Below are 27,539 nucleotides of genomic sequence, written 5' to 3' on the forward strand. Positions count from 1 at the left end.
GAGCTGGAGGTCTGAGCTCCTGTGAGGGGTGGGACTTCCTGCAGGCGAGTGGAGGGCAGTTTCCAGAAACAGGAAGACCAGGACTTGGTGCAGCAGTTGCGTCCTGGAGATCCTGGTGGACGGGGAGCCTCCATCCAATGCCTGCCCTTGACATCATTTTTTTTACCTTATCCTATCCCTAGTCATGGTATATGACAAAATGGTACCTGGACGCGCTTTGTCTGTGACTCTACATCTGGACGGCTGAAAAGCCTTACAGAGCAAGAATAGCCTACTGCTGTAATGATAACAGGACTTTTGGTGGATTTTTAAATATATGTTTGTTTATTTATTTGAGAGGTAGAGAAGAGACAGAGAAAGAGAAGGGGCTCCCATCCACTGGTTCCTTCCCCAAATGCCTCAGCCAAGGGGTTGAAGCTAGGAGTGAGGATTCAATCCAGGTCTTGCATCTGGGTGGCAGAAATCCAATTACATGAGCCATGCTCTGCTGCCTCCGAGGATGCACTTGAGCAAGAAGCCGGAACTGGAGCAGAGCTGGGATATGAACCCGGGCATTAGGATGGAGGATGAGGGTATCTTTTTAAAAAGATTCATTTAGGGGCCGGCGCTGTGGTGCAGTGGGTTAACACCATGGCCTGAAGTGCTGGCATCCCATATTGGTGCCGGTTCGAGTCCCAGCTGTTCCATTTCCCATCCAGCTCTCTGCTATGGCCTGGGGAAGCAGTAGAAGATGGCCCAAGTCCTTGGGCCCCTGCACCCGCGTGAGAGACCCAGAAGAAGTTCCTGGCTCCTGGCTTCAGATTGGCACAGCTCCAGCTGTTGTGGCCAATTGGAGAGTGAACAATTGGATGGAGGATCTCTCTCTGCCTCGCCTCTCTCTCTCTGTAACTCTGACTTTCAAATAAATAAATAAATATTTAAAAACAATAAAAATAAAAAAGATTCATTTATTTGAAAGGCAGAGAGAGTAATAGATCATCCATCTGTGATTTGCTTCCCAAATGGTTGCAACAGCCAGGATTGGGCCCGGCCAAAGCCAGGAACTAGGAACTCCATTTCAGTCTCCTACATGGGTGGCCAGGGCCCAAGTATTGAGCCATCTTTCTCTGCTTTCCCACACACATTAGCAGGGAGCTGGATTGGAAGCAGGACAGCCAGGACTACTCCAATATGGGATGCTGGAATTGCAAGCGGTGGCTTAACCCATTGCACCACCAGAGCATTCCCCAAGAGATGCAGGCAACTTAACTGGTGTCTTAACCACTAGGCCAAATCCCTCCCAACAGCTTATGTTTTCCATGGGGCTATGCTGTAACAGAAAATAGTGCTTTTGAATATGGCTGGCTCCCAAGGCTAAGCCCACACATAGCCCAGAGAACACCTCCCCCATTAACCAGAATCTACACTGAGTGCCATGGGTCAAAGCTTCAAAAGAGGGGCCGACGCTGTGGTGCAGCAGATTAAAGCCTCAACCTGCAGTGCCGACATCCCACATGGGTGCTGGTTCAGGTCCCAGCTGCTCCATTTCCAATCCAGCTCCATGCTAATGTGCCAGGGAAAGCAACAGAGGATGGCCCAGATCCTTGGGCTCCAGCCACCCATGTGGGAGACTCACAGGAGGCTCCAGGCTCCTGGCTTCAGTCAGCCCAGCTCTGGCCACAGCAGCCAGAGTATGGAAGATCAATCTTTCTGTTTTTCTTTCTGTAACTCTGCCTTTCAAATCCAACCTTTGGATTACAGACTTCCAGTGAATGTCCATGAGCCGGGCAGCTCAAGAGTGTCCTTGACAGTGTGCATGCCTGAATCCTACAGACTGCCTTTACTCAGACACTGACAGTGAGCTCAGGATCTTTGCCAAGGTCAAGTGCATGGTCCCATCACTGCAAAGAAAGGGCTTTAGAGAAGAGTCTTCCTAGAGAATCCCAGATGCACCATTTCACAGCTGTGTGACCCTGGGTAAGGGGGCCTCCATTTTACCATCTGTAAAATGGGGTTGGTAGTAGCTGTGGATAGTAACTGGCACATGATAGGAGGTCAAAATTGTTAGCCATTATCCCTTGCCTTCCCAGGAGCAGAGCCTCCTTACACAGAAGGAAGCCTAAGAAGAAGGCGAAGCCTAAGAAGAAACCCTTGAGACCTCCTCACCTTTGAAGAAACTCACAGGTCAGTGAGCACTGCCTGGCTGGCCATGGGGTGGGGGGCACCACCATGCTCTTGGGTGAGGCTGTTTCCCCGTGGCTCTGACAGGTGGACTCCTGACTCTCCCTGGCCATCAGTGATTGACTGAGCGCTGATGTGCACAGAACACCCTAAAGATGCTTCACACTGGGAGTTGAGTCAGGAGAAGCAAACAGAGGGCCCCAGGGGGGCTGGGCAGGAAAAGGAAAATGTAAAACCACCAGAGCGCACATCTGAGGACTGGCAAGGGAGAGACAACGGCTGCTCAACCTGGAGAGTGATCAGAGGAGCAGAGCTGGCACCAGACACCTGACTTCAGGGCACACGGAAGGCTCCCTTTCTCTGGAACAAAGGAAAGCTGGCTTTGAAGAACCCGTGGAGAGGCCTGCACAGCACACAGAATCAAAACTTCCCCAGGATCAAGGAGGGCTCATGCAGGCTCTGCAAAGAGGGAGGCGGCAGTCACGCCCCTTCGCCTAATTACCAGCCCAACCCCTCCACTGCCACGGCCAGAGACAGCCACTACGCATGTCTGCTGCTGGCCAGCTCCAGCGGTGGGAAATCATGCAGGAAAATCACGAGAGAGGTGGACCTTGCAAGGAGCTACTCTGCTACACCACCTACGCAATTATTAACAGTAGCCACCCCCCCCCCAAAAAAAAAAAACTTCAACCATATTAGCGCTGGGCTAATGGGCTAATGAGGAAACACACACCATAAAAGAAGAAATTACTACCTAATAAACTGCGTCTTCCAGGATGAAACCATTAGAAATTGATCTGCTAATTCAGGAGCAGCTGAAGGCACACACCAGGACATGGATTCCCAAATCAGCTCTCCGTTAAAGGCTCACAGGAGACAGAGGCACAGGAGGTCCGAGGTGGTGCCTCCTCCATGGACACGTGGGCAGAGTGGGTTCCTCAGGAAAGTGAAGACATGTGGTGCAGAACCCTGCAACACCAGGGCAGTGCCTGCAGCAAGGGGCAAGCCAGGGCTTGGGCAGGTGCAGTTAACAAAGAACAGACCAGGCCCGGTGACTCCCTGTGTCCCCATTCCTCCCAGGGGTCAAGCCAGTGGGATGGCCAGTCATGGGAGAGATCTCTTCATTCTCTTCTAAATGGGAGCCCTGATCTCCACTCTTACTGGCTGCACACACATGCTCACACATGTGCACTCACATGTGCCTGCGCCTCCACTCATACATACACACACTCATATATGTACCTGTACATACAAGTCATACATGCACACATACAACTCACACACATACACACCCACACTCACACCTTGTGCCCTCATAATAAACACAGTTCACACACACATACTCTCACATACATACTTACCACATATTCACATTTTTCACACCTGGACACACACACACAGTCTGCACTCCTGCTTACACTCCCACACACCCTCAGCACCTTCCATTCCCTCCTCATTTCCTGGCCCTGTGCCCCAGCCCCCTGCTCTAGCTGACCCTCACCTCTGCAGCCAGCCCCTGCTGCACATCCAATACTCTACTTCTCTTTGCTTCTCGACTTCCTGGGGGACTCAGGTCTGGATTCTTTCCCTGGCTCCCGCCTCCTCCACGTCAGCATCTGCGCAGGTCAGGTACAACCCCCTGACCTTGTACTTGGCAGGGTGGAGCCCCACAGTTCACTCCAGCCCCCCAAGTCAGGACTGGAAATGAAAAGACTGCTTGGAGGTCTCCCAAGGGACGGGGCGTCAGCCCAGGCCACGTGCCTCACCGTTCCGGGGCTCTTACCTCATTCACAAAGACCCAGTGGCTGTCCTTGGAAGCCAGGTTGGTCTCCACAGCCTGCAGAGAGAGAGAGAACGGACATGAACGGAAGCCAGCCAGAAGCCAGCACACACGCAGGGTGATTGCCAAGACGGCGTTTGTAAACACTGTTCCTGCAGAATTTTCTCTTCACAAAACATGCCATCCCCCTGGAGCCTGCTCTGGCTGCCTTAGCCACACAAACCCTCGTCTGAACACAGATAACTGATTACGTGTTATGCGTCCTCACTCTGTGCACCAGCCTGGAGCAAGGTCAGAAGCCCTGGGCCCTGCTGGCATTGCAGGATGGAGGTGTGGGTACACCTCCCTTCCCTAAAGATATCAGGAAACACTTTTGCACAGGGATGCCTTGTGAAGGATCCCATCACTGCCGGAGGCTGTGGAACTGGGATGCTGGAAGGAGACGTTGATGGCAGCTCATCTGCTGGTGCCAAGCGACACTGAGATGGCAGCTCGGAGCTGCCCTCTACTCTTCCGGCCCCCAAGAACTGGGCTCTTGTTAGCCCCTGGGCAGTGACCCCGTTCTATCACTCTCTTCTAGAACACTTTGTTCTCTTTCTTAGAGCAGCTGAGCCACAAAGAGCAGTTACCAGTGTTCTTGCTTTCCATCTATCTCCTGTCCAGGCTGGGGACTCCATCCAGTTGGAGGCCAGAGGTCTGTGTCCTCCGCTGTATCCCAGGACCTCACGCTACCACCGTCCCGTAGCAGGTGTTTGGCAAATGGGGCTGAGTAGTTGAAGAGAACGGGAGGCCAAGGCAGAGAAGACCCAGCAGCTTGCTGTGTTTCATGAAAGTGTCTAGTAGAGCTTTTTCCCTCCCTTGGCTGCAAAGCCGGCAGAGCGGAGGAGCTGGGAAGGACAGAAGGTTTTCCAGCACATTCTGTAAGGATGCTCATGGCAAGCATGTGCCCACTGCCTGCTGACCACCTGGGACTGCGCCAGGCATCTACGGACCTCGGAGAGGCTCTAGGATTGTAGTCTTCTTCGCTCCATTTCTTTGTTTTGGTATTTTTGTAATGTAATTCTTATTACTCCTTTTATTGGGAAAAATATAGAACAATAAAAATGCTCAAAATCATTCCATAATCCTTCCTCATTAAAAAAAATGCCAAGCTAGTGAAATTCCCCCCACCTATCCCTCCAAATTCATGTCCTGAAGGTTGTCTGTCTGAGGTTCCGGAACGTTTCACAGTCAGATCTGCAAGTGCTCATTAGACAGCTGTGGGGTTCTTTGAGAAACAGAAACACAGACAGACAGACTGACAGAGCTCCCAAATGCTAGTTTACTCCCTAAGTGTCCACAATGGCTGGGGTTGGGCTGAGGTTAGAGCCAGGAGCTAGGAACTCAATCCAAGTTTGCCATCTGGGTGACAGGAATCTGATCACTTGAGCCATCACTGCTGGGCCCCAGGGTCTACATTAGCAGGAAACTGGAGTCAGGAGCCAGAGCCAGGAACTCAACCTAGATATTCTGATGTGGGATGGGATGCCTTAACTGCTAAGATAAATGCTCAGTCAGGTTAGGGGCCAGCATTGTGGCATAGCAGGTAAAGCTGCCTGTGTGCGCATCCCATATGGGCACCAGTTCGAATCCTGGCTGCTCCACTTCCAATCCAGCTCCCTGATGATGAACCTGGGAAAGCAGCAGATGGTCCAAAGCCATGGGCCCCTGCACTCACATGGGATACCTGGAGGAAGCTACTGGCTCCTGACTTCAGTCTGGCCCAGCCCTGGACACTGCAGCCATTTCAAGAGTGAACCAGCAGATGGGAGATCTCGTGCACTCTCTCTCTCCCCCCTCCCCTTTCCTTTCTGTGACTCTGCCTTTCAAATAAGCAAAATAAATCTTTAAAATAATAAAGAAAAATAAAAAGTAAAAAAATCAGGTTATAAAATATATATTTGGTCAGAACACTCCTTTGTTTGTTTGTTTATTTATTTATTTTTACAGATCAACGTATCCAGAATGTCCTTCCTCATCAATACACAGGGATCTGGCTTTTTCTCAAAGAAGGAGGGGCAGAGGTGACAGAGCTGGCACCAGCCATGCTAAGAGGAACCCCCAGATGCGCACCCTGCACTGCACAGGGTTCTGTGGCAGAACAACCTCCACATCAGATGGACAGCTTTGCTAGCAAAGATGAGAGTGCACGGGAACAGAGCACATGGACACACCTGGTGAGCCTGAGAACCCTGGTGCTTTATAGACAGCCCCCACAGAGCACCAGGGGCAGGCACAGGGGCCCCTGCTGAGCCCAGCAGGGCTGCTCTTTGGCCTGTGAACAAGAGGGTGCTAGCACCTGGTTAGGCAAACAGGGTCAGGAGCCAGGACTGGAGGGGGCTGCCTTGATTGCACCAGCAATGAACCACTGTGGTCTCCATTTGCTCCTTTGTAAGACACAGACAACACCTGCCTCCTGCTGTTGGCCAATGCATGTCAACTCCTTTTACGTCCTGGGTCTCAGGAAGAGGCAAACATGGAGAACAGAGCCATGCTCTCGTCCCCAGCCTTCCCAGGAAGCAGACAGGAAGTTGCTGTCCCATATTCCTTTGTGGATTCCAGCCCTGCCATTCTACTTGCTCATATGCAACCATGCATCCTGGGAGTCCTAACAACACCAGCACCCTCACTACCTTCTTTTCCCAGGCCTTGCCCTGGGGATCCTATCTTGCTGGGATAAATGAGACATGCTGGCATGTTGGCCTCTCCTTCTCCTATCTTAGAGAGAGGCTCCAGGTGCCTTCTCCTGCACCTGAAAGAAAGTTGGCCCTGAGAGATGCCAAGTTGTGCAGCTGGACATGCCCTGGAGTCATGTCCCAAAGACACTCTGTGTGCACATTGTACAAAGTCAGTAAACCAAAGCCCTGTTGGAATCTGCAGCTACTCAAGATCAGTGGATCTGGAGAAGCCCTCAGTCAGGTGGAGCAGAGGCAGCTAGGGCAGGCCCCTGGCCTCCCAGCCCGCAGCCCTCTGCTCCCAACGTGCAGCCTTTTACGGATGTGTTCAGACCCCCGAGGCCCTGGAGAGGAGGTAAGGAGAGAGAAGTGGAGATGGCTGGTCTGATAACCCTCCGCTGAGCTCTGGCTCACCCCAGTCCCCGGCAGATGGGTATTCCCTGAATGCCTACGTGGAGGACAATGGTGGCACCCTAATCAAGTTGACACCTGCTCCAAAGCCCAGAGGACATCCTAACATCTCAGAAGACTAGAACGCTGAGTCTCAAGAGATGCTGCTGCTTCATGAGGCTGGACATAGAGCCCTGCACTTGATTCCCAGTAGCAGAGGGGCAGATGGGGAAATGCAGTGGGAGAGCAACACTCTGGAGTATGACCAAAAATGGACGACATCCCACAGTGGGGCTGAGTCATACAGGGGGGCAGTGTAAACTCATGACCAGAAGGCCAGGACAGCATGCGCATCTTTCGACACGTGAAGAACTGTCATGTGCAAGAGACCCTGGAGCTGCTCCTGCAGCCTCTGCAAGTGGATTTAGAACCAGGTAGAATTCAGGGAGGGAGGTAGCAACTCAGTGCTTCCAAGTAGCTCAAGATAGAAGGGGCTGCCTCCCATGACTCCAGGTCCCATCACAGGATGTGCCTGGGTGTTTGCACCAAATGAAGTGCCAAGGAAAGTGCTGGAACAGCACAGCAGAGGGTGACACTCGGTCATGCATGGACACCCCACAGCCCTGACTCTCACTCTCAAGCCCACAGAGTGTGGGAAAATGCAGAGCTCCAGGCTCCACTGCCTGAAAACAGCCATGTAGGTGATGTCCCTGAAATGCTGCATTGTCTCAAAGCTCCAACTCTGACAGCAGAACGCCAACGTGCAGGGGCATGTACACCTGTGCAGGTGACAGGACCTCTGCTTGTTCCTGTTCAGAGCAGCACTGCAGAGGATCTGCCTCAGTGACTGGGAGACCCCAGGGAGCAGGTGGGAGCACTGGCTGCCCCAGGAGCCTTCTCACCCGCTATCGGACTCAAGCGCAGGAAGCTGTCGGCAGGGAGAATTGATCAGAAAACCCCACAGGTCCAGCGGCCGACTTTCCTGTCCTACTTTCCCCCACCAATTAAACATCAGATAATTTGTTAAGCCACTTTTCCCCACATGGAGATAAATACTGTTTGGATGAAGCCTTTTCCAGAGGGTGCAACTCACTCACACGGAGGCTGGGATGGATGGCCAGACGGCGAAGCTACTGCACAATTAGCAAAAACACTGCCTGCTCCCTCCTGCCATCACTGGTGAGCTGCCCACTCCGTGGGAAGAGCCCTAAAGGCGCACAGCCCAGGGGGCAGGGTCCTGCCAGAGCCACTGTTTCCCCTTCTAAGTGTTGCCCCTTCCCCTCTCCCTCCCAGCTATGGCTGCAGCAGGTGGAGGTGGAGGTGGAGGAGGGTCCTCCTCTCTGCAGAGCAAGTGCAGTAAGGAGGAGTCCCGGCAGGCAGGACGCCTTCGAGTCCCGATCTGGGGGAGCTGCTTTGTTGTTGGAGCTGCAGCCTCCACGCCCAGGAAGAGTTTATTTGAGAACCAGCAGTGCTGAGGACACTCTGCCCACGTTCCCCTTGGATCCGGCAGGGAATCTAAAGCCCAGGGGCTCCCTGTGTGTGTTCACTCCTTGCCACCAACACCCTCCACTCTACCTGCGGAATCTGGACTGGCACTCACGGTGCCCAGGGTTTTATAGCCCTACCCAAGGGCCTTGGGCACCCCAGTGACAGACCCCAGCTGCCTTGTTCCCTGCAGGGGATATCCCCTGGTGTGATCTCAGCTGTTTTCCTCTGCAGTATGGAGCCAACATTACCTCACTTGGCTTCTTTCTGTTCTCTGTTCCACGTCCTCTCCTGTACCCACCCCCGCTGTCTTTTTTTTTTTTAAGAATTCCCCTAGGATTACTCCTTAATAAACCATTGTCACACACATCCTCATCTCGAAGTCTGCCCGACCTGAGACGAACACCTCCCACCCGGGGTGACGGGGAGGATTCCATGAAATCACACGCAAGGCTCCGAGCCCTGGAAGGAGCTGGCTGTGGATCGTCACTCAGCACGGGGTCCTCCTCCTCCCTTCCCATCATGTCTCCTGTCTGGTCTTCATCCAATGGCTCCTTCTGAATGTGTCCAAGGACATTCTCTCCTTCCTTCCTCCTTTCCATAGACACCACGGCAGCTGGCCTAGCTTTCCTGGCTACAGCAGTGAAACAGGAGCCTTGTCCCTGCCATCAGATGGAGCCAGACTGTGGCAAAAAGACAACGAATACAGCCCTGCCCATTATGAGCTCAGAGACCCTTCAAGGCTCACAGCACGGTGCCTCCCTCACCTGGACCACAGCATCATACTACAGCCGTACATCATGGTGGGGAACCGCAGAGAAGTGTTGGCCCAGCTGGTCAAAGAAAGGGCAGCTCCTGGGCCCTCTGGGTGGGGAGGAGTGGGGTCCCTCAAGGTGGGTTCCCCTTGTCAATCGCCTTCAGCAGGTGGGGAGCTAGGTGCCCTGTAGCTGGACTTCTACCCTGGGCCTGAATGAAGCAGCGGCAGGTGGCAGAGGAGCCTGAACAACTGCAGAAGCTCCACACAGTCCCTGTAGGAGTCAGAGACTTGGTCTCAATGGGCCCAAAGGGACAGCCTGGGTGGCCCAATGCCTCCTGTGACACGCTGGCAAACACACATTCTAGAAGAGAGCAAAGAGGTAGGAATTTCCAAGGCTGACTTCCCTTCCAGCTCCTTTGGCACGGAGGAGACAGCAGACGCTGAGGGCAGTAGCTGGCCCACGGGAGGTTGGCCACAGGCAGCCAGTAGAGAGAGGCAAGGCTGGCAGGGGCAGAGCTGGATGTGTGTGGACACACACGTACTGACAGCCACATGCCACCTCCTGGAGAGGAAAATCTGCCGACATAGGCAGAGCCTGCTAAAGAAAGCTGGGGGTGGCTGCCCTTCCCACACCTAGGAAGATCAAGCAGGGAAGGAAAAATGTCCCCTTGTCCCCAAGCAGCTGCCCCAGTCTGAATCCCATGTACCTTCTCCAAGTCCAATGGCATCACCAGAGCTGAGATGTAAGTGACACAGGACAGCAATATGCCATCCTGCCCGTTCACCAGAAGCAGGCAATACTTGGGTTCCAACTCTGGCTCCCCTGATCCCACGGTTTCCATCAAGAAGTGGATGCAGGCCAGGCTCCAGCTCCTGGATCCCAAGCAGGCTCTGGATGGAAACCATTCCCAGCACACTGTGGGAATGGCAGGTGCCGGGCAGCTGGCCTGGACTGCAGCTGGGCGGGCTGACAGCTGCTCTTGGACCACATGGTGGTGAGGATCAACTCTGATATCCAAGAGCCTACACGGAAGCAGAGAAGACAGCGGTGCTGAGCGCTCTGGGGGAAGTGTCCTCAGCTTTGTGCTCAGCCTGATGCACAGGACCAAGCTGGAGCCATTGCCAAAGGCATCAAGAGTCTGCTTTTATCCAACGCCCTCCCGATACCTAAACACTGCAGACCCGCATCATCACAGCACACACAGGCCTCTGACTCCCCATGACCTAAATGAGCCAGGCAGCATGTGTGTCCCCTGTCCACAGCTAGGAGGTGGAGAACTCCATCCAGACAGATCTGGCAGAACGTCCGAGCTAGCACTCTGCAGACTGCAGCTGCGTCCTATGCCCTGGTCACGCTGCGCCTGAAAGGGCCCAAACCCTCACCTGAGAAAGCATGTGAGCCCCTGCACCTGGGCCTGGCCCTGTGGCCAGGGGAACAGGAGGATCTTTCTCCTCCTATCTGAGCAACCGTGCCTCCCTTCTCCAGGTTAACCTGTTCTCATGCGCCTGAGACCATCACTCCACCTGCGCTGTTATGTGTAAGCCTGTTTCCCTTTATCTTGGCTCATGGAAGAGTATGTGAAGTGGAAAAAACCTCCCCGTGGAAGCCTTCCAGCCCCATCGCTGAGGGCTTATTCTACAGAGTGCAAATGGTGTCACTTATTTATGTATGCGCTCATTGTCCGCCACTTACCCAGGCACCCGCCTCCCAATGCTGGCAGCCCAAGATAATGGAAGCTTGGTGACAATTAGCATCTTCTGAAAACCCCATTTCCGAGATCTGAGAACATTCCCCCCACAGAGCCCAGGGCCTGGCATTTTCCCAAGGACAGATACCGAGCTAACTCCAAAGACCTGCTGCTGCCTTCCCCACAACATGCTACTTTGAAACAATTCTCTCTGTGCCACGTCGCCCCTCACATCGCCCTGCCAAGCAGGAGCAAGCACAATGCCTCCCAAACCCCAAGAGGGGAGTCACTGATTTGAGGAGCTTGTTTACAAGGAAATCAGCAAAGCAGCTACCATGAGGCCCCAGGTTCAGATGCTGTCCCCAGAGCCACAAAGAAACCTTGAACTACCTCGGGCCACTCTGTGCTCCCTACCCCCACGGGCAAAGGGCCAAGATCAGGGCCCGGCTGCTTCCCCGTTTATCCCAGCCTTATGTCCTCAACCTTGATGGACTTTGCTTTCTGCAGAAAGCCACTCCCCAAGTCTCCTGTGCCTTCTATGTCTGGCTCCATCCTTACTCATTGATGCTCTGGGGAACTCCAAGCCCAAGCAGGCTGCTTGTCTACAGTCTTGTCCCTTGTCCGGGACAAGGGTGAGTCTTCTGTACCCACCTCATGAGTCCCTCTGCCATAGCATCCTTGAATCTCATGGCTCCTGTCCTGGGTGGGGAGAGGAAATCCAAGGAGAAAGGTGGTTTGGCACAGTGGATGTGGCAGACACGGGGCAGGTGGGTAGCTGAGGAATGGTGCAGCTGGGACGATCTCTCCCAGCTCTAGCCAGGCCATCTGCAGAAGGTATGATCCATCTGCCCCTGGGCAGCTTCAGAACACAGCTCGGGGGGCTGCTAAGAGGACCCCCTTGCTAAGGCAGATCTGAGCCTGCTGCCTAGGTGTTCAGAGGAGGGAGGGATGGCTGCAGGCTGGGGTCATTGCTGCCACTTCCAGGACACCTCCTGCATCCCAGACCCCTCACCAAGCCCGGTATGCAGGGTCCCCTCTAGGGTCCTCACCACAGCCTGGCTTCTGAGCTGCAGCCTACAGGGAGAGGCTTGGGGGACTAAGCGCTTTTCGCCCAGTTTCTCCCAGCAAGTCAGTGTAACCAGGCCATCCAGATACAAAGCCCACTGCCCTTTCTGCCGAACCTCAGCAAGACACAGCTCATTCTCAGCGCTTCTCAAATACGTTCAGTGCTCAAGCAGCTGCTGAGCTGGGTGGTGATGCAGGTGACCATGACGCTTAGAAGCCAGGGAGGCTTGAAAAGCCGCAGCAACTTTGACAAAGTGTGGTCCTGGCTTCCGAAGTTTCCTGCCATGCTCCCTCCAGAACTCCTGGCTCAGGTGCACTGCCAGTCGCCAAAGCCTGGTGTGGGCATCACGAAGCCCCTGGTGGGAGGCAGCACCGGCAGACAGGGAACCTCAGAAGGTGTCACTGAAATGAACCAATCAGCCATCCACACTCAGTATGCCTCTACTGCTGAGTAGGAGGAAGGCCAAGGACATAGTGGGAAGCCCAGTGCAACGAGAGGAAACACGGACGTCCAGACAACCTTAGCCATGCACAGGACAGCGTGAAGCAAACCTTGCATATGTGCCGCCCGTGTCCTTGCCTGCAGGTTCTGAGTGCACCTGACCTCAGCTAACACTGTGCTTTGCAAAGTGAGCCCTGCCTGTATTTGAAACAACACCCTCCCTCTACACATCCCAACCAAGATTGAAACAAAGCGAACACGAAAGGGAGTCAATGTGACATGCCACAACCTCAAGGAACCTAAGAGAACATGATGGGATCCTGGAATTTTTCTACTAGGGCTCAGATGTCTCTTCCTCTGTGCTGAGTGCCAATCTATTCTGCTTAACAACATCGTAAGCTCTGGACTTGTCTGGCTGATCAGTGGCGTCTGCAAAGATATCACTGTAGCACTGGTGAGAATGTTCAGCATTAGATTTCATTTGTGTGTGTGTGTGTGTGTGGACCTCAGAATAACTATCATGTTGCTGTTGGGGAAAAAAACAGAAGAAGGAAAGCTGATTGATTAAATACACATAAAAATGTGATAGAACTGAACAATTTCGAGGCACTGTCTATTCAATCAAGACCCCCTAGTCTCTCTCCTCCCTGCCGGCCATGCTTGAGATAAACAGCCAGGCCAGTCCACACTGCCCACCCCCTTTGTGTGCAGGGCAGAAGCAGTAAGCCACAGCCTCGGGGGGATGAAGATTCATTACAGATCATTTGTAGATCCTTCAGATGAAATAGAGACAGGTTCCAGCGCTGTGCAGGACGTGCAATTTGCTGTAATAAAAAGTGAGAATATGCTACATGCGGACAATTTATGAGGAAACGTTAATATTAGCAGGAAAATGAAATGGGGTCTGCTCGCAGGCACGGTCTGCTTAATAAGATCAACTCGGACAGTGAGAGTCAGGCGAGGCCGGTGAGTATCGGCCAATGGATACTTGGCTTTTAATCAACGGTCCATCATCGCCCCACCACCTGCAGGGCACAAAAGCCAAGGAAAGCCAAGAGTGTTCTCACTCTTGCAAGGACTCAGGCTGTGTCCCAGGGGGGGTTACCGGGGCCCTGGCTCTGCTACCCAATCTTGCCTCACAGAGAAGCAAGGCATTCAGGCCCCTGGCCACACAGACAGTCACAAAATTCCTTTTGAGGATGGAGATCTACAGCAGAACAAATCTCCTCTGAGCTTTCTTATGCTCTGATCTGGCTTGGGGAGAGCAGCACCTCTGCAGCATAGAAAGGGAACAATTTCATGACTCAGTCTGCCAGAGGGCAGGGGCTTGGCTCCTAGGGGGCAGGTGGCTGTGCAAAGCCATTCCTCACACATGTGCTGTTCAGCTCCGGCTTCAAGTGATTGCTCAGGTACAAGCAAAGCAAGGTCCACAATGCATTGAAAATGTTCTCCTCTCCCTCCCATCGATATCTCCCCATTCACGCTACTGCTTGCACCCAAGGACCAGCTCCAGGGACCCACAGCATCAGGGAGGGTGTGGAGACTGCTTGGAGCAGGTGAGTCCCTCCTGGCCTTGCTGGAGCACATTGTGCCCCAGAGGCACAGACCCAAGGGGGAGATGTCTCCCCTGGGAGAATGACAACACCGCTTTGAGTTGCTCAGTTAAAGCATCTGCCTTCAAGGTCAATACCTCGACCCCTCCCAGGGGTGCCCAAGCCAACTGCTTCTGCACCCACACCTAATTCTTTTCCTCAACCCAAATTGTTTTTAAAAGATGGAAGCATCTGAATTCTTTTTAAGGCAATAAAGTTGAAAGTAGCAATTCTTTACCAAGCTGATAAGAGCTGCTGGGTGTAATTTGTATCCTTTTTTATGAGCCTGACTTTTGTGGAGAATGGAATCGAAAGAAAAATGCCTTCTTTTCATTTCTGGAGACAAGAGCTTCTTCTTCAGGGTGTTGGGGAGGAACTCGGATCCCAGGCATTGCCAGGAAACAAGCCAGGCCTGATCTGGGGCATGGGAAGTTAGGGAGGTGCCTGGAGGGCTGGGGCAGGAGGAGAAGCAGCTAGACCATGATATGCCGCTCACATCAACAACCTGGAGCCCAGTCTGGGACTCCGGCTTGGTGAAAACGGACCAGGAGGCCATGGTGGGGCCCTGAGGTCTGGGGAATAGGAGGAGAGGATACAGCAAAGCCTATGAACACAGAGCATAGCAGAACAATCTGTTTTCTTCAATGTCCCCAGCATAGATTGTTTTACAACCTCTTAGACAGCCTCTGTCTGAATACAAAGACCCCAGGCAGATGAGTGCCAGACTTGGGGGTGCCAGGAGCCCCACCATGTAACTCCCTGCACCTCAGCCTCCAGAATGGAACCAAACAGTCAGAAAGCAAATATGATTCTGCTTTGCCCTTAAGGGTCTCTCACACCTGCACCCCTCATCCCACCCACCCTATACGCACACACATCACCAGTGCAAAGCATCTAGAAAGGTACTGCCTGCTTGGGGAGAACACTGTGGCTATGGAGCATGTAAGAAGATAACACAGGGATGCCTATAGATGAGACAGGGTACTTCCTGTCCAGCTCTCTGCTATGGCCTGGGAAAGCAGTGGAGGATGGCCCAAGTCCTTGGTCCCCGCACCCACATGGGAGACCCAGAATAAGCTCCTGGGTTCAGATCAGCACAGCTCCAGCTGTTGCGGCCATTTGGGGAGTGAACCATCAGGTGGAAGACCTCTCTCTCTGTCTCTCTGCCTCCCTTCTCTCTGTGTAACTCTGAATTTCAAATAAATAAATATTTTAAAAAATGCATAAATCCACTATAATGTCTGAAAATCCTAAGTGGAACCATGCTAAGTCGGGGACCATCTGTGGTGCTTTAATGCCCCCACTTTGGAAGCACAAAGCACACCAGCAGAGAAGTTCTTGGATCACAGACACCTGCGAACTTGGCCGAACTCAGTGTACACCTGACTTTCCTCCCAAGAATATGAGGCTCCTTTGTTCAAGGAAGATCTTGGTAGGTCACAGGACACTAAGGTTAGGGCAGTGACACAGTGGTGTAAATGAAACTCCAGGCATCGGGTGTCTGACAGAGGAAGGGCGCGATCAGGTCTGGCCATGTGGAGTTGAAAGGGATGTTGAGGGAATTGGTTGGAGGGCAGCTATAATGGTCCAGAAAAGTGACAGCAAGGGCCAGGCCAGGGCAGCAACCATGGGACCAGAGCCAAGGGTGTGGACTTTGAAGTGTTTAGCAAGAAGGCAGTGAAGAGCTGTGGTCCTTAGCTGGAAATTGAGTGAAGAATGAGCCAGAAGGAACCTTACGTGATTTCTAGATGCAGGTGCAAAGCAAACGCTGTGGCAGGCTCCCTGAGGAAGACGATGAATTCAGATGTAACTTCCCGGGGTAGCCACAAGTTGGAGAGGCCAGTCGTAAAAGTTAGAGAGAGATGGGCCACCCCCGGTGTGAGCAGGGACAAGGTGAAGGCTTGCCTCGGGCAGCAGGTGAAGGGCCACAGGGACAGGGCAGGATCATGGTGACCAGTTAGCTTGGAGAGCCCCCCCCCCCATCCTTTAGGATAAGAAGCATCAGTGATGAACACAGCCACATTCTAGCTGCTCCAGTTGTGGGACCAGTGACCCGTGAAGGCTGGGAGCAGGGCAGGGGAGGACTGGTGGACAGAAAACTCCCCTCTCTTTTTGTTCTCTTGAAAAGATTTATTTATTTATTTGAAAGGTAGAATTATGGGAAGTGGAGAGAGAGGGAGATGGAGGGACAAACAGAGAGAGAGAGAGAGAAAGAGAGAGAAAGAATCTTCTGTGTGCTGGTTCACTACTCAAATGGCTGCAATGGCCACGGCTTGGTCAAGTCAAAACCAGGAGCTAGGAGCTTCTTCTGGGTCTCCCACATGAGTGGCAGGAGCCCAAGAACTTGAGCCATCCTCTGCTGCTTTCTCAGGTGCATTAGCAGGGAGCTGGGCATGAACTAGCGCCCATATGGGATGCTGACATAACCGGTCATGGCTTAACCCACTACAGCACAATGCCGGTACTGCCCTCCCCTCATGACCCCTACTGTTTCACCATTGATCCACTGATCCACTGATCCACCACTGCCCATCAGCCATGCTCCTGGGGACAGCATGGCTCATGCCTCCCCTTCGACCCCATACTGTTTCAAGTGATGAGTTTTACACACACACACACATACACACACACACACGTTCACCCTTGTCAATGGCATGTTGGTGGAATCAGTCCACTGCTGCATCCAGAGTGTTCAGACCACTAGGGAGTCTCTGCACCCTGGATTTGTTAGCACAGGTAAGTTGTGTGTGGTTAGCACCATGCTCCATCAGCCAGGAGAAATGTCGTATATCAAAACGACCTAGAACCTACTCTGAGGCTTTCCTTTTTTTGTTTTTTTGCTTTTAATTTTTCCAGATTGCATTTTCTTCTTCAGAAAAATCTGGGATGTAGGCCAGACTGGTGTTTGGGTCTCAATATATGGTAAGATTGCATGAACAGGTTCCCAGTAGTTTAAGAGAGAGGGGAAGGGTCTACCAGACGGGATATGTTAAGAGGCAGCTGCAGCCGGCGCCGTGGCTCAATAGGCTAATCCTCCACCTTGCGGCGCCGGCACACTGGGTTCTAGTCCCGGTCGGGGCGCCGGATTCTGTCCCGGTTGCCCCTCTTCCAGGCCAGCTCTCTGCTATGGCCAGGGAGTGCAGTGGAGGATGGCCCAGGTGCTTGGGCCCTGCACCCCATGGGAGACCAGGAAAAGCACCTGGATCCTGGCTCCTGCCATCGGATCAGCGCGGTGCGCCGGCTGCAGAGGCGGCCATTGGAGGGTGAACCAACGGCAAAGGAAGACCTTTCTCTCTGTCTCTCTCTCTCACTGTCCACTCTGCCTGTCAAAAAATAAAAAAAAAATAAAAAAAAGAGGCAGCTGTAGCATCTGGGCTACCCAACATCAGATAATCCTGGACTTACGGCACTTCCCATTGTGTGCATCTTGGCCAGAAGCAGGGGCTACACAGGGAAGAGGACGTCCCTCCCCACCTTAGCTCTCAAAGGCAAGCATGGGACCTAGTCTTAGCCCACTGCACTGCTCCCAGTCTTGAGAGAGTGTCCCAAAGATCTAAGTGAATTCACTCGCAGTGATCAAGGCAGCATTGGGAGTGCAGTGATGGGATCTGCTGTGGTTTGAATGCTTCCCCAAAGTTCATGAATGGGGCATATACTTCCCAATGCAACAGTGCTGAGAAGTGGGGACTGGGAGAGGTGATGAAGGCTATTTAGGAAATGGATTAAGATTGTTGTCCTAGGAGTGAGCACCTGCTAAGAGCAAGTCCCACCCTCTCCTGACTCCTGCTCCCTTGCCCTTCTCCCTTGCGCCACAGAACGAGGCACCCAGAGGGTAGCACTTGACATTGGGCTTCCCAGCCTCCAGAGCCAGAAGAAACACATTTCTTTTCTTTATAAATTGCATGGTCTGTAGCACGCTGTTATAGCCACACAAAACAAAGATGGCGTCTTCCCCAGGCTCTCCCCAGGAGTAACATGCCCATGTTCCTCCCACCCCCAGCCCAGCCAGCCTCCCATGGCTTCCTCCAGCATTCTGCCCACCTCTGCACATGGCCCAATAGCATCTGAATAAGTTCCTTTTATTTCTCACCAGCTCTGTTTTGAAACCTTTTACAAGTACTAGGGAAAATAATACTTATTTTAAAGATCTGAGTATTTAATATTGGTCAGACCAATGTGCTGAATGAGACACAATCACATGTTCTACAAAGGAGGACAGAGTAATTTCAAAGCACAATGTGACAAAAACAGACAATAGCTTATAAACCTATTTTTCTGTACTAAGTCATAATTTTTAAAGGCAGTATTTTAAAACAGCAGTATATTTTTAAAAAAGGATTTCTGTTGACCGACGGCAGTCCCTGTCTCTTGGCCTCCCCTAGTCCTGCTCCCTGGAGGCAAAGACTTGTAACACTTTTAGCTATTTCTTTGTGTCTTGCTTCCTCATTTCTTAGCCACACTCAGGCCTGCTCATGCTGCTATCCTTGATTGATGAATGGCAGACATGAGCATTACCCAGCACCATCCTGATATGGTAAAGCAGAAGTAAATCTCTCCTATAACCACCCCCGTTCTTTATTTCTCCTTCCAAGCGTTTCCAATCTTAGTTATATCATAATTTTTAAGCTAAATACACACCCCCATGTTTGCCATTACACTACTCACAATAGCCTTGATGTGGAATAAATTCAAATGTCTATCAGAAGATAAATCAAAGAATGTGTGCTCTATATGCACAATGGAATACTATTCAGCCATGATAAAGAACAGAATCCTGTTACTTACAAAAACGTGAATGAACCTGGAGACCACTGTGTTAAGTGAAATAATCCAGACACTGAAATACTAATGCTGGCTGCTATCACTTGTATGTGGAATCTAACCAAGCTGACCTCATGGAAGTAGAGTGTTAGAACAGTGAGGACCAGAGGCTCGGGTGGTTAGGGAGAAAGGATTGGTAGGAACAGGTTGGTTAAAGCATGTATCATTACAGTGAAATAGGAGGAAGGGTCTTTAAAGTGTGTCTGGAATAGGCAAATAGAGAGAGACAGGAAATAGTTAAGTAATTGCTCAGGATCAAGAGGCAGAAGAGGGAAAGGATGGGGGCAGCAGTAGATAGGAAATGATCATTGATGATTATTGATATTTTAATATAATGTACTGTTCTAGAAATGATTGCGATGCATAATTCCGGTTCTGCTAAGACCTACAGGATTATACATTTTATATTAGTGAATTCTGATATGTGAATTATACCTCAACAAAGCTTTTTTTAAATTAAGTGTTGACTCTATTATGATATGATCCTCTTCTAAGCCAAATAGTAGGCTATGATTATATTATTTCCTTGCTTATACAATTTCAACTTCACTTGCTAACAATGGCCTTGATTTGTATTTATTTGCCCAAGTGCTACAACATATTTTTCCAGTGTCTAACCATGTAAAATAGCCTTTCACTTCCCTATGCCCTGAGACGCTATCACAGTCCTCTCTGCCCAGTGCCTGTTGAGGCCCATTGTTCTCTGGAGGACCAGGGGTCACCCCGACACTTCCCTTTCTGCTCCTCTGCCTAGATGCTCCACACCCGTTATTACCTGCATTTACCTTTTTGGTGGTTTGCTTTATTTTTATGAAGCCCATCCTACACGTGCTTCCTAAGAAGAGGTGCGTGGGGTGTACATTTTTGAGTCTTTCTATGTATGGCCTTTGTTTTGTTTTGTTATCATATTGATTCAGTCTTTGGATCATCATAATTCTTCCACAGAAATAGTGTTTCTCCAATGTCTTCTAGCACTGATGTTACCCTTAAGCTCTGAATGCCATTCTAATTCTTGTTCCTTTCACGTCATCTGCCTTTCTTCCTCCTCCTCCTCCTCCTCTTCCTGTCTTCTTTTGCACACCTACCCACTCCACATCCTGGCACATCAACCATCCTGCCTCCATCCACTTTATTCTTCCAAAAACTGGCCCCAAGCTCTCATCCACTGCTGCCTCCTCTCTCTTGATCTCGTGGGCCTCTCTTGTCACTTTAGAGCAGTCTGATGGACAGAGGGGAGAAGCATGAGCCACCAATCAGAACTGTCTCATCAACTAGCCATCCACACATCAGAAAGTCTATCAGAAGTCAGTCAATGCCCTTTGTGCCTGAGCTAACTAGAGCAGGTGTTTTCTGCTGGCAACTAGAAACACTAACTGATGATACAAAGCAGCCACAGGGGGGCGGATCAAGACCAGCGTGGCTTGTGCAGGAGCTGATGGAAGAGGGCAAGCCAGTGACCCAACTGGAACTGAACCAAGAATTGCGAAACCAGCTGAGGACGCAAAATGTATCATACAGAATTTCTTTGCTAAATTTGGAGAAGGTGAAATTTCTGACCCAAATGCTGCGATGAGAAAAGGAAAAGCTCCCTCCGCTGCTCCTACATCCCTGGAGGCTATTGAGGGGCGATGGGGTCTTTGGAATTCGATAGAACAGATGTGATTTTCTAGAGGATTCTGGATCAAGCCTTTTCTGGCACTGTTCATCACTCCTAGAGGACAGGATGTCAGATCTTGTCCTACAGCTTCATCCCACAGCCCATTTCGATCAACACAGGTGAACACCAAGGCAAGGCGAGAGGAGGACCAATGTGGTATCAGTCAGATGTGGATGAGGGCCTGTTGAAAGAAGGAGTTCAAACACCCGACTCCCTTTGATCAACACATCCCTCTAGAGGATGAATGATTTAAAAATCTCCAGAACAGGGGATGCAGGCTCCTTCAACATAAATATAGGCTAAGGGTTTCCTAGGTACCCTGTGTCCTCAGCAAAGGCGGGTTGAGGAGCAACAGCGCAGCTGTAGATGAACCAGACTAGGCTGTGCTGGGGCAGGTGGGCTGAGGGGCCAGTCATGCTGTGGCCTTCGAACAGGCAGGCTGTGATGGGAGACATGACAGCAGGGGGTGAGGAGGAGGGGCTAAGGCTTGGTGAAGGGGATGGGCTGGAGGGATAAGGGGACTTGCAGGGACTTAAAGGACGGCAGAGGTCATTCAAGTCTGGTGCATGCAGCAAAGAGCGAAAGGTCCCCTTGCCCTCAGAACTGATCCTAAGTACAGAGACAGATTACTCTGAGGCCAGGGTGCCCACAGTACACCCCAAAGTGGGCCTGGAATAAGCCCAAGCTGCCGAGTCTGGAGACAGAAACCACAGCAAAGACAGGCAGCTCACCAGGGTGACAGGACGCAGGCAGCTGGGAACAGAGCTGGGTCTGGACTGGCCTCTCCAGGTCAAAACCTGGCACAAAAGCAAATGTGTCCCCTCCACCAATCCACTGTACACACCACAGTCTGCACATGATGATCGAAAGTACATAAATTTTCTTTCCTAATCCTTTTCTTTGTAAAACACTTGTGCATCTTTTCAAGCAGAATAAAAATAAAACAGGATGGGAAGGATGATGAGAAGCCAACCCTGGCCGGGATGTACACAGGCAGCCAATGATTGACACAGTCCTATAGAAGGATCAATGATTAAAAATCTACAGGTGAGAAAGCTCTCACACTCCCCATCACAGCTCAGCCACGCACAGGTTAGAGTCCCTGGGCAGGCCAGGACCTGAATGCCAGGCAGCCCACCTACTGCGAGAGGACCAGGAAGGGAGAGGTTATGAGCGAGCCCTCATCTCTCCATGGATCCCTGCTCACAAAGAAGTTCTAGGGGCCTTGGCTGGGATAAGGCCATCTTGGGACTTGATGCTTTCTTCACCGAGAAGCATTCTATGCCGAGTTGGTGGCCTGGAGAGTCTGACCTTGTGGGTCTCACAAAGTCACCAGCAACAGCGTCCTAATATCGAGTGTGTGCTGACCACGTGCAGGTTCCAGCAATGCCTCACTGAAAACCTTCCAGCAGCCAGCCCTTTAAGGGCTACCATGATCCCCACTATTGCAGATGGAGACAGCTGAGGTTGCAGATCTCACAACAGCTGAGCCACGAGAGGAGCCCAGGACTACTGGTGGCAAGAGACCCCTCAATGGATTGTCTCCTAGGGGACTCTGAGGCTTTGTGAGAGGCCACAAGAGAGGGCAAGAAAGCCTCAGAGACTGGGAATCGTGGACATCCTTCAACAAACACACACCAGTGGGCTGGAGAGGGAGCTCAGAGAAGGGGGCATGGGGTCGTCCTCCGCATGGACAGAGGCAGCCTGGCCAATCCGTGTGTACACAAGCATCAGCACAGGCCCACACACCTGTAGAGGCCTAGGCACAGGACCTACGGGTGGCTGTATGGCAGGCCCAGCACGGGCCACGGCTCAGCACATCTGCCCACCAACACTGAGAAGCCGAACATGATCGCCAATCACACAGCAACTTCTATGCAGCCAGCATTCTTCTATGTGTATTCCACAGGTCGATGCCATGAATGTCTTCAGCAATGCCACAAGGTAGGTACTACAGCCAGTGCCATCTTACAGGTGAGCAAACAGGGACACTGAGTGATCCTTTTCCTGACCCAAGGTACCAGAGATGGAGGGCAGGTCAGCCCCAGATTTGAAGCCAGCGTTGGCACCATCTTATCTGATCTCTTGGTGTACTACCCTGCCTAATGCTGTGAACTAGTCTGCTGTTGGTGCACCTAATACACACCTGTGAAGGCCAGTGTGAGAGCTGTAAACACAAACACAACCAAGATCATGCCCACTGCGTAGGGTGTCACCTTCAGCACAGACACACAACGGGAACAATGGATGCGGGGGTCTCTGTGTGTGTGTTGTTGGGGGGGGTGCACACGGCATTATGGGAGCAAATAGTAGGGCACCCAACTCAGCCTCTGGGCATCAGGGAAGGTGCTTAAAAATTAAATGGAAGCTGGCCAGCAAGGCAGCCTAAGAAACACTGAACCTTAATTCTCCCAGAGCATTTAAGCTCTGCCTTGTGCCAAGTCAAATCCCTGGGAAGCTCCAAGTCTGGATGATATCATTTCAGCTTTCCACAGAAAAACTCACACTTGAACCAGAATATCGCATTGTTTAAGCCCTTGGCTCTCTGCCAGGGCTGCTATAAGAAGCAGCCATATGAATCACATTTGCATTGTTTGTAAATCTGCAAGTACAGACACTATCCGTATTGTGCTGTGTCCCTTATCTGGAAACTCACCTGATAAACAATGCCCGAAGCCCAGTGTTTAAAAAATAAAGTTAGGAACCACTGTCCCAATTTCTTTGTAGTAAGTATTGAGAACTATGCATTCTGCCACTTTCTGCTTGTTGCTTGGCCTACCAGGAAACTCAGAGCTGAGGTCAATGTTAAGAGCTTCCCTTAGGGCTGGTGCTGTGGTGTAGCCAGTAAAGCTGCTGCCTGTGGTGCTGGCATTCCATATGGGCACCAATTCAAGTCCCGGCTGCTCCTCTTCCGATCCAGCTCTCTGCTGTGGCCTGGGAAAGCAGTAGAAGATGGCCCAAGTCCATGGGAGACCCAGAGGAAGCTCCTGGCTTCTGACTTCGGATCAGGGCAGCTCCAGCCATTGCAGCCATCTGGGGATTGAACCAGCAGATGGAAGACCTCTCTCTCCACCTCTGCCTCTCTGTAACTCTGCCTTTCAAATAAATATATGAATCTTCAAAAAAGAGAGAGAGCTTCCCTTATCCTATTTTCTGGCATAAGGGTCCCTTTGCCTTTTGGTTTTTTGGATCTAAGCATTGTAACCTTATTTTCATGGATTTCCATAGACTTCTGATTATAACTACACAGTAGATTGTGTGTGTGTGTGTGTGTGTGTGCACTTTCAGCTATCAACAAACGGAAGCACATGGAAAAGGAGTAGCCTTGTTGAACACTCAATGCCTACCCTGCTCCCCAGCTCACTGATACCTACAACCTTCCATGACAAACCCTGAGTGTCCCTTTCCTCCCACAAGCAATGAGTCAGGATCTGCAGTGAAACAGGAAAGGTCCATGGGCCAAACCACCCCCAATTGCCTGCCCTGGGATCTATGCCCAAGAGTCTCCTCCTGGCACAGAAGACGGTGCTACCCCTAAACTCTGCCCACAGGACTCGGGACAGCTCTGAACACTTGGCCCCCAGAACACGGGACTGGTATCTGCAATAATGCTGGTGAAAGGGGTTTATGGCTGCCTTTCATCGTGTGTGTGTATGTGTGTGTGTGTTCCCTCCAAATCCACCGACCTCTCATACTTCATCCTGCCATAACTAATGCTTTTTATCTTTGTTTAAAAAGGTTATTTATTTGAGAGGCAGAGTTACAGACAGATCTTCCATCTGTTGGTCACTCCCCAAAAGCCTGCAATAACCAGAGCTGGGCCAGGCCAAAGCCAGGGGCTTCATCCCTTCATCCGGGTCTCCTGCATAGGTGTCAGGTGTTCTGCTGTTTTCCTAGGCCCAGCAGGGAGCTGGATTGGAAGTGGAACAGCTGGAACTTGAACCAGCATCCACATGGGATGCTGGCATTTGCAAACCACAGCTTTCACCTGCTGAGCCACAGGGCCAGCCCTGCTTTTTCTTCTTCATCCACAAAATAAAGTTGGTGGAGCAGGCATTTAACCTAACGGTTAGCATGCCTGAATCCATATCAGTGTGCCTGGGTTCAAGTCCTGGCTTCCACTTCTGGGTCTGGCTTCCTGCTAACAGGGATCCTGAGAGGCAGGAGGTGATGACGAAGTGCTTGGGTCCCTGCCATCCATGTGGGAGACCCAGATTGACTTCCCAGCTCCTGGCTTCAGCCTGGCCCAGGCCCAGCTGTTGTAGGAATTTGGGGAATGAACTTATGGATGGGAACTCTTTGTCTCTCTTTCTCTCTGTTCTCAAATTAATTAATTAATTAATGAATTTCAAAGTGGTAACAAAAATAAGCAACAGAAGCTGTGCGTGAAGTGTTACAAAAGCATGCCTGTGAAGTGCTTTGGCCATTCGCTGCTAGACCTTGGGCCCACAGGTGAAGACTGTGTCTGTCTTACTGAGTGAGGTGACTTCCTGTGCTGAACTCATATTTATGACACACAATTCAAAAAATATCTCCTGAGTGAAGCGGTGAACGACACATCTGAACAAACGACATGAGATACGAGGCCGCTTTGAGAAGTTTGTCAAAAAGTGGAATTAGAAGATATGTATTTTGTTGCAAACAATCTGAAATCCACGCAGTTTTTTTCATAATAGGCATTTTTCATGAACTTTCTGAAGACCACTCATATACATACATTGCAAAATCCTCTGCATCAAAATAAATTTCTTTTAGTGCCATTTTCCACAAAATTTTAGATGCTCTCATACAATTGAATCACAAAATTACCTAGCCTTTTATTTAGATGTGCAAAAAGAACGTAGCCTTTTTATTTTCCAGAATTTTCTTCTCAAGCCTCCACTCCCATCCCTGAAGCCAGGGAAATGAGTGTGGCATCAGGACCCTGTACCTTGGTCACTGCAGGCTTGGGGGATGCTCAGTCTCCCAGGTACCTGTCACTCGTTCTTCTCCCACTGCTGTCCCATGAACATGGTTTCCATGGCCTAGCGGTCCAGCAGAGGGGCTCTCAGCTGAGCACTGTCCTCAGGTGAGGCTAATCTGCTCTGGTCTCCTCTACATGTGCTGGTCTCACTGAGAGGTTGGACCCGCGTGTCCTGGCCTGGTTCTCTTGACTCCCATGGCACTCAAACCCCTCTTGAATTTCTGCCATGGTCTCCCTTGACCACAGCTTTCCCCAAGGTTCCCGAGGAAGGCGTGGTGTGAACCTGGCTGCCATCTGCCTTCTCTAGGGAACATGTGTTGCCTGCCTTCTGGCCTGGGACTACCAAGGTGGATGGATGGGCAGACCAAAGGCATAAGTGCATGTTCCTTGTGCCATATACACGTCCTAAAGAAACTGGGCTTCACCTGTCTGCCTTCTAACTTTTGTAGAATTGTGCTGGGCACAGAGAAGTCACCACAGGTGTCTATTAATCGAAGCTAGCACTATGGTGTAGCAGATAAAAGCTTCTGCATGCAGTGCCAACATCTCTACAGGCACCAGTTTAAGTCCCAGCTGCTCCACTTCTGATCCAGCTCTGTGCTAATGCACCTGGTAAAGCAGTGGAAGAAGGTCCAAGTCCTTGGGCCCCTGCAACTACGTGGGAGACCACGAAGAATCTCCAGGCTCCTGGCTTCCGAATGGCTCAGCTCCAGACATTGCAGCCATCTGGGGAGTGAACCAGCGGATGGAAGACCTCTCCCTTTCTGCCTCTCTGTAACTCTGCCTTTCAAATAAATAAATATTCAAAAAAAATTAAAGTGAGCTTCACTGAATTCAAGTCCATTGAAAGTATTTGAATTGGGGCCGGCACCGCGGCTCACTAGGCTAATCCTCCACCTGCAGCACCGGCACTCTGGGTTCTAGTCCCGGTTGGGGCGCCGGTTCTGTCCCCATTGCTCCTCTTCCAGTCCAGCTCTCTGCTGTGGCCCAGAAAGGCAGTGGAGGATGGCCCAAGTGCTTGGGCCCTGCACCGCATGGGAGACCAGGAGGAAGCACCTGGCTCCTGGCTTCAGATCTGTACAGCCCGCTGGCTGTGGCAGCCATTTAGGGGGTGAACCAATGGAAGGAAGACCTTTCTGTTTCTCTCTTTCTCTCACTGTGTAACTCTGCCTGTCAAAAAAAGTATTTGAATTGGATATGATCACTCCTTATTTCCAAGTTTATGTTAAGGAAAACTGGAGGCAGCAAGGTTGCAGGAGTGTACCTTTGGAAAACTAGCTAACAGAAGCTCTTGAGAAGAACTTGACTGTAGCTTGAAAGAAAAGCTGACTTACAACATTTTTGTTGAGGTATTTTGACATTCAATTAAAAAAAAAACACTCGGTTAGTGGACATTGAGTTTTAAACTGGCATTAATAAAATATCTTCTGGTATTACGTTTAAAAAGTTCATTTTAATCTGTATTTGTTTTTCGAATCAATGGAGTTCAATTTGTAAATTAAAATGGGGCTTTGATTTCCTAGAAGTGGCCATAGCCAGACTTTATGGATGTGACCCAGCCTGTTCCTGGACAGCAGCTTTTGGGAGATTCTGGTCCATTGTACTCAAACCCCATCTCAGGCCAGCCTCTTACCTGCATCCAGGTGTTCTCAACCTGCGCATCTAAATCACCTGGGAAGCCTTAAGCAGTCCCTGTGGCCCAGCCCCATCCCTGGCAAAACCTGGCATCCTTAGTCTGGCATGAGGCCTGGGCAGGCATTAGGTTTACTTTTAGAAGCTTTTAGAGGCTTAGATGCTAGAGAGACAGACAACCTGCAAGCAGCGAGACGTGGACACTGCCCAAGCTAATGTAGAAAGAACAGACACAGGAAAGCAAAATACAGAGCAGCACAAAGTAGCACCTTCTGATTGCACCAAAACCGGCACTCAAAATACTGCTCTGTATCCAACAAGAAAAGACCACACCTCTTTGTAGCTGGGTGACAGCATCATCCTGCCGCCCCCCAGGTGCTTCCAGCTCCTCTC

At 51.1% G+C, this 27,539-nt stretch overlaps 1 protein-coding gene across 4 annotated transcripts in view; it reads right to left on the bottom strand.

Annotated features, from left to right (window-relative positions):
* LOC127488765 (glutamate receptor ionotropic, delta-1) overlaps positions 1–27,539 on the bottom strand; it is a 754,955-nt gene that overhangs the window by 333,692 nt on the left and 393,724 nt on the right. For all 4 annotated transcript variants that reach the window (XM_070057983.1, XM_070057984.1, XM_070057985.1 and 1 more), the window contains exon 5: positions 3,944–3,997. In XM_070057983.1, coding sequence (XP_069914084.1) covers positions 3,944–3,997 — 54 coding nt within the window. The remainder of the gene's footprint in view (positions 1–3,943; positions 3,998–27,539) is intronic.

The sequence above is a fragment of the Oryctolagus cuniculus genome, chromosome 15 (genome assembly GCF_964237555.1).
Source record: "Oryctolagus cuniculus chromosome 15, mOryCun1.1, whole genome shotgun sequence".
Taxonomy (NCBI): Eukaryota; Metazoa; Chordata; class Mammalia; order Lagomorpha; family Leporidae; genus Oryctolagus; species Oryctolagus cuniculus.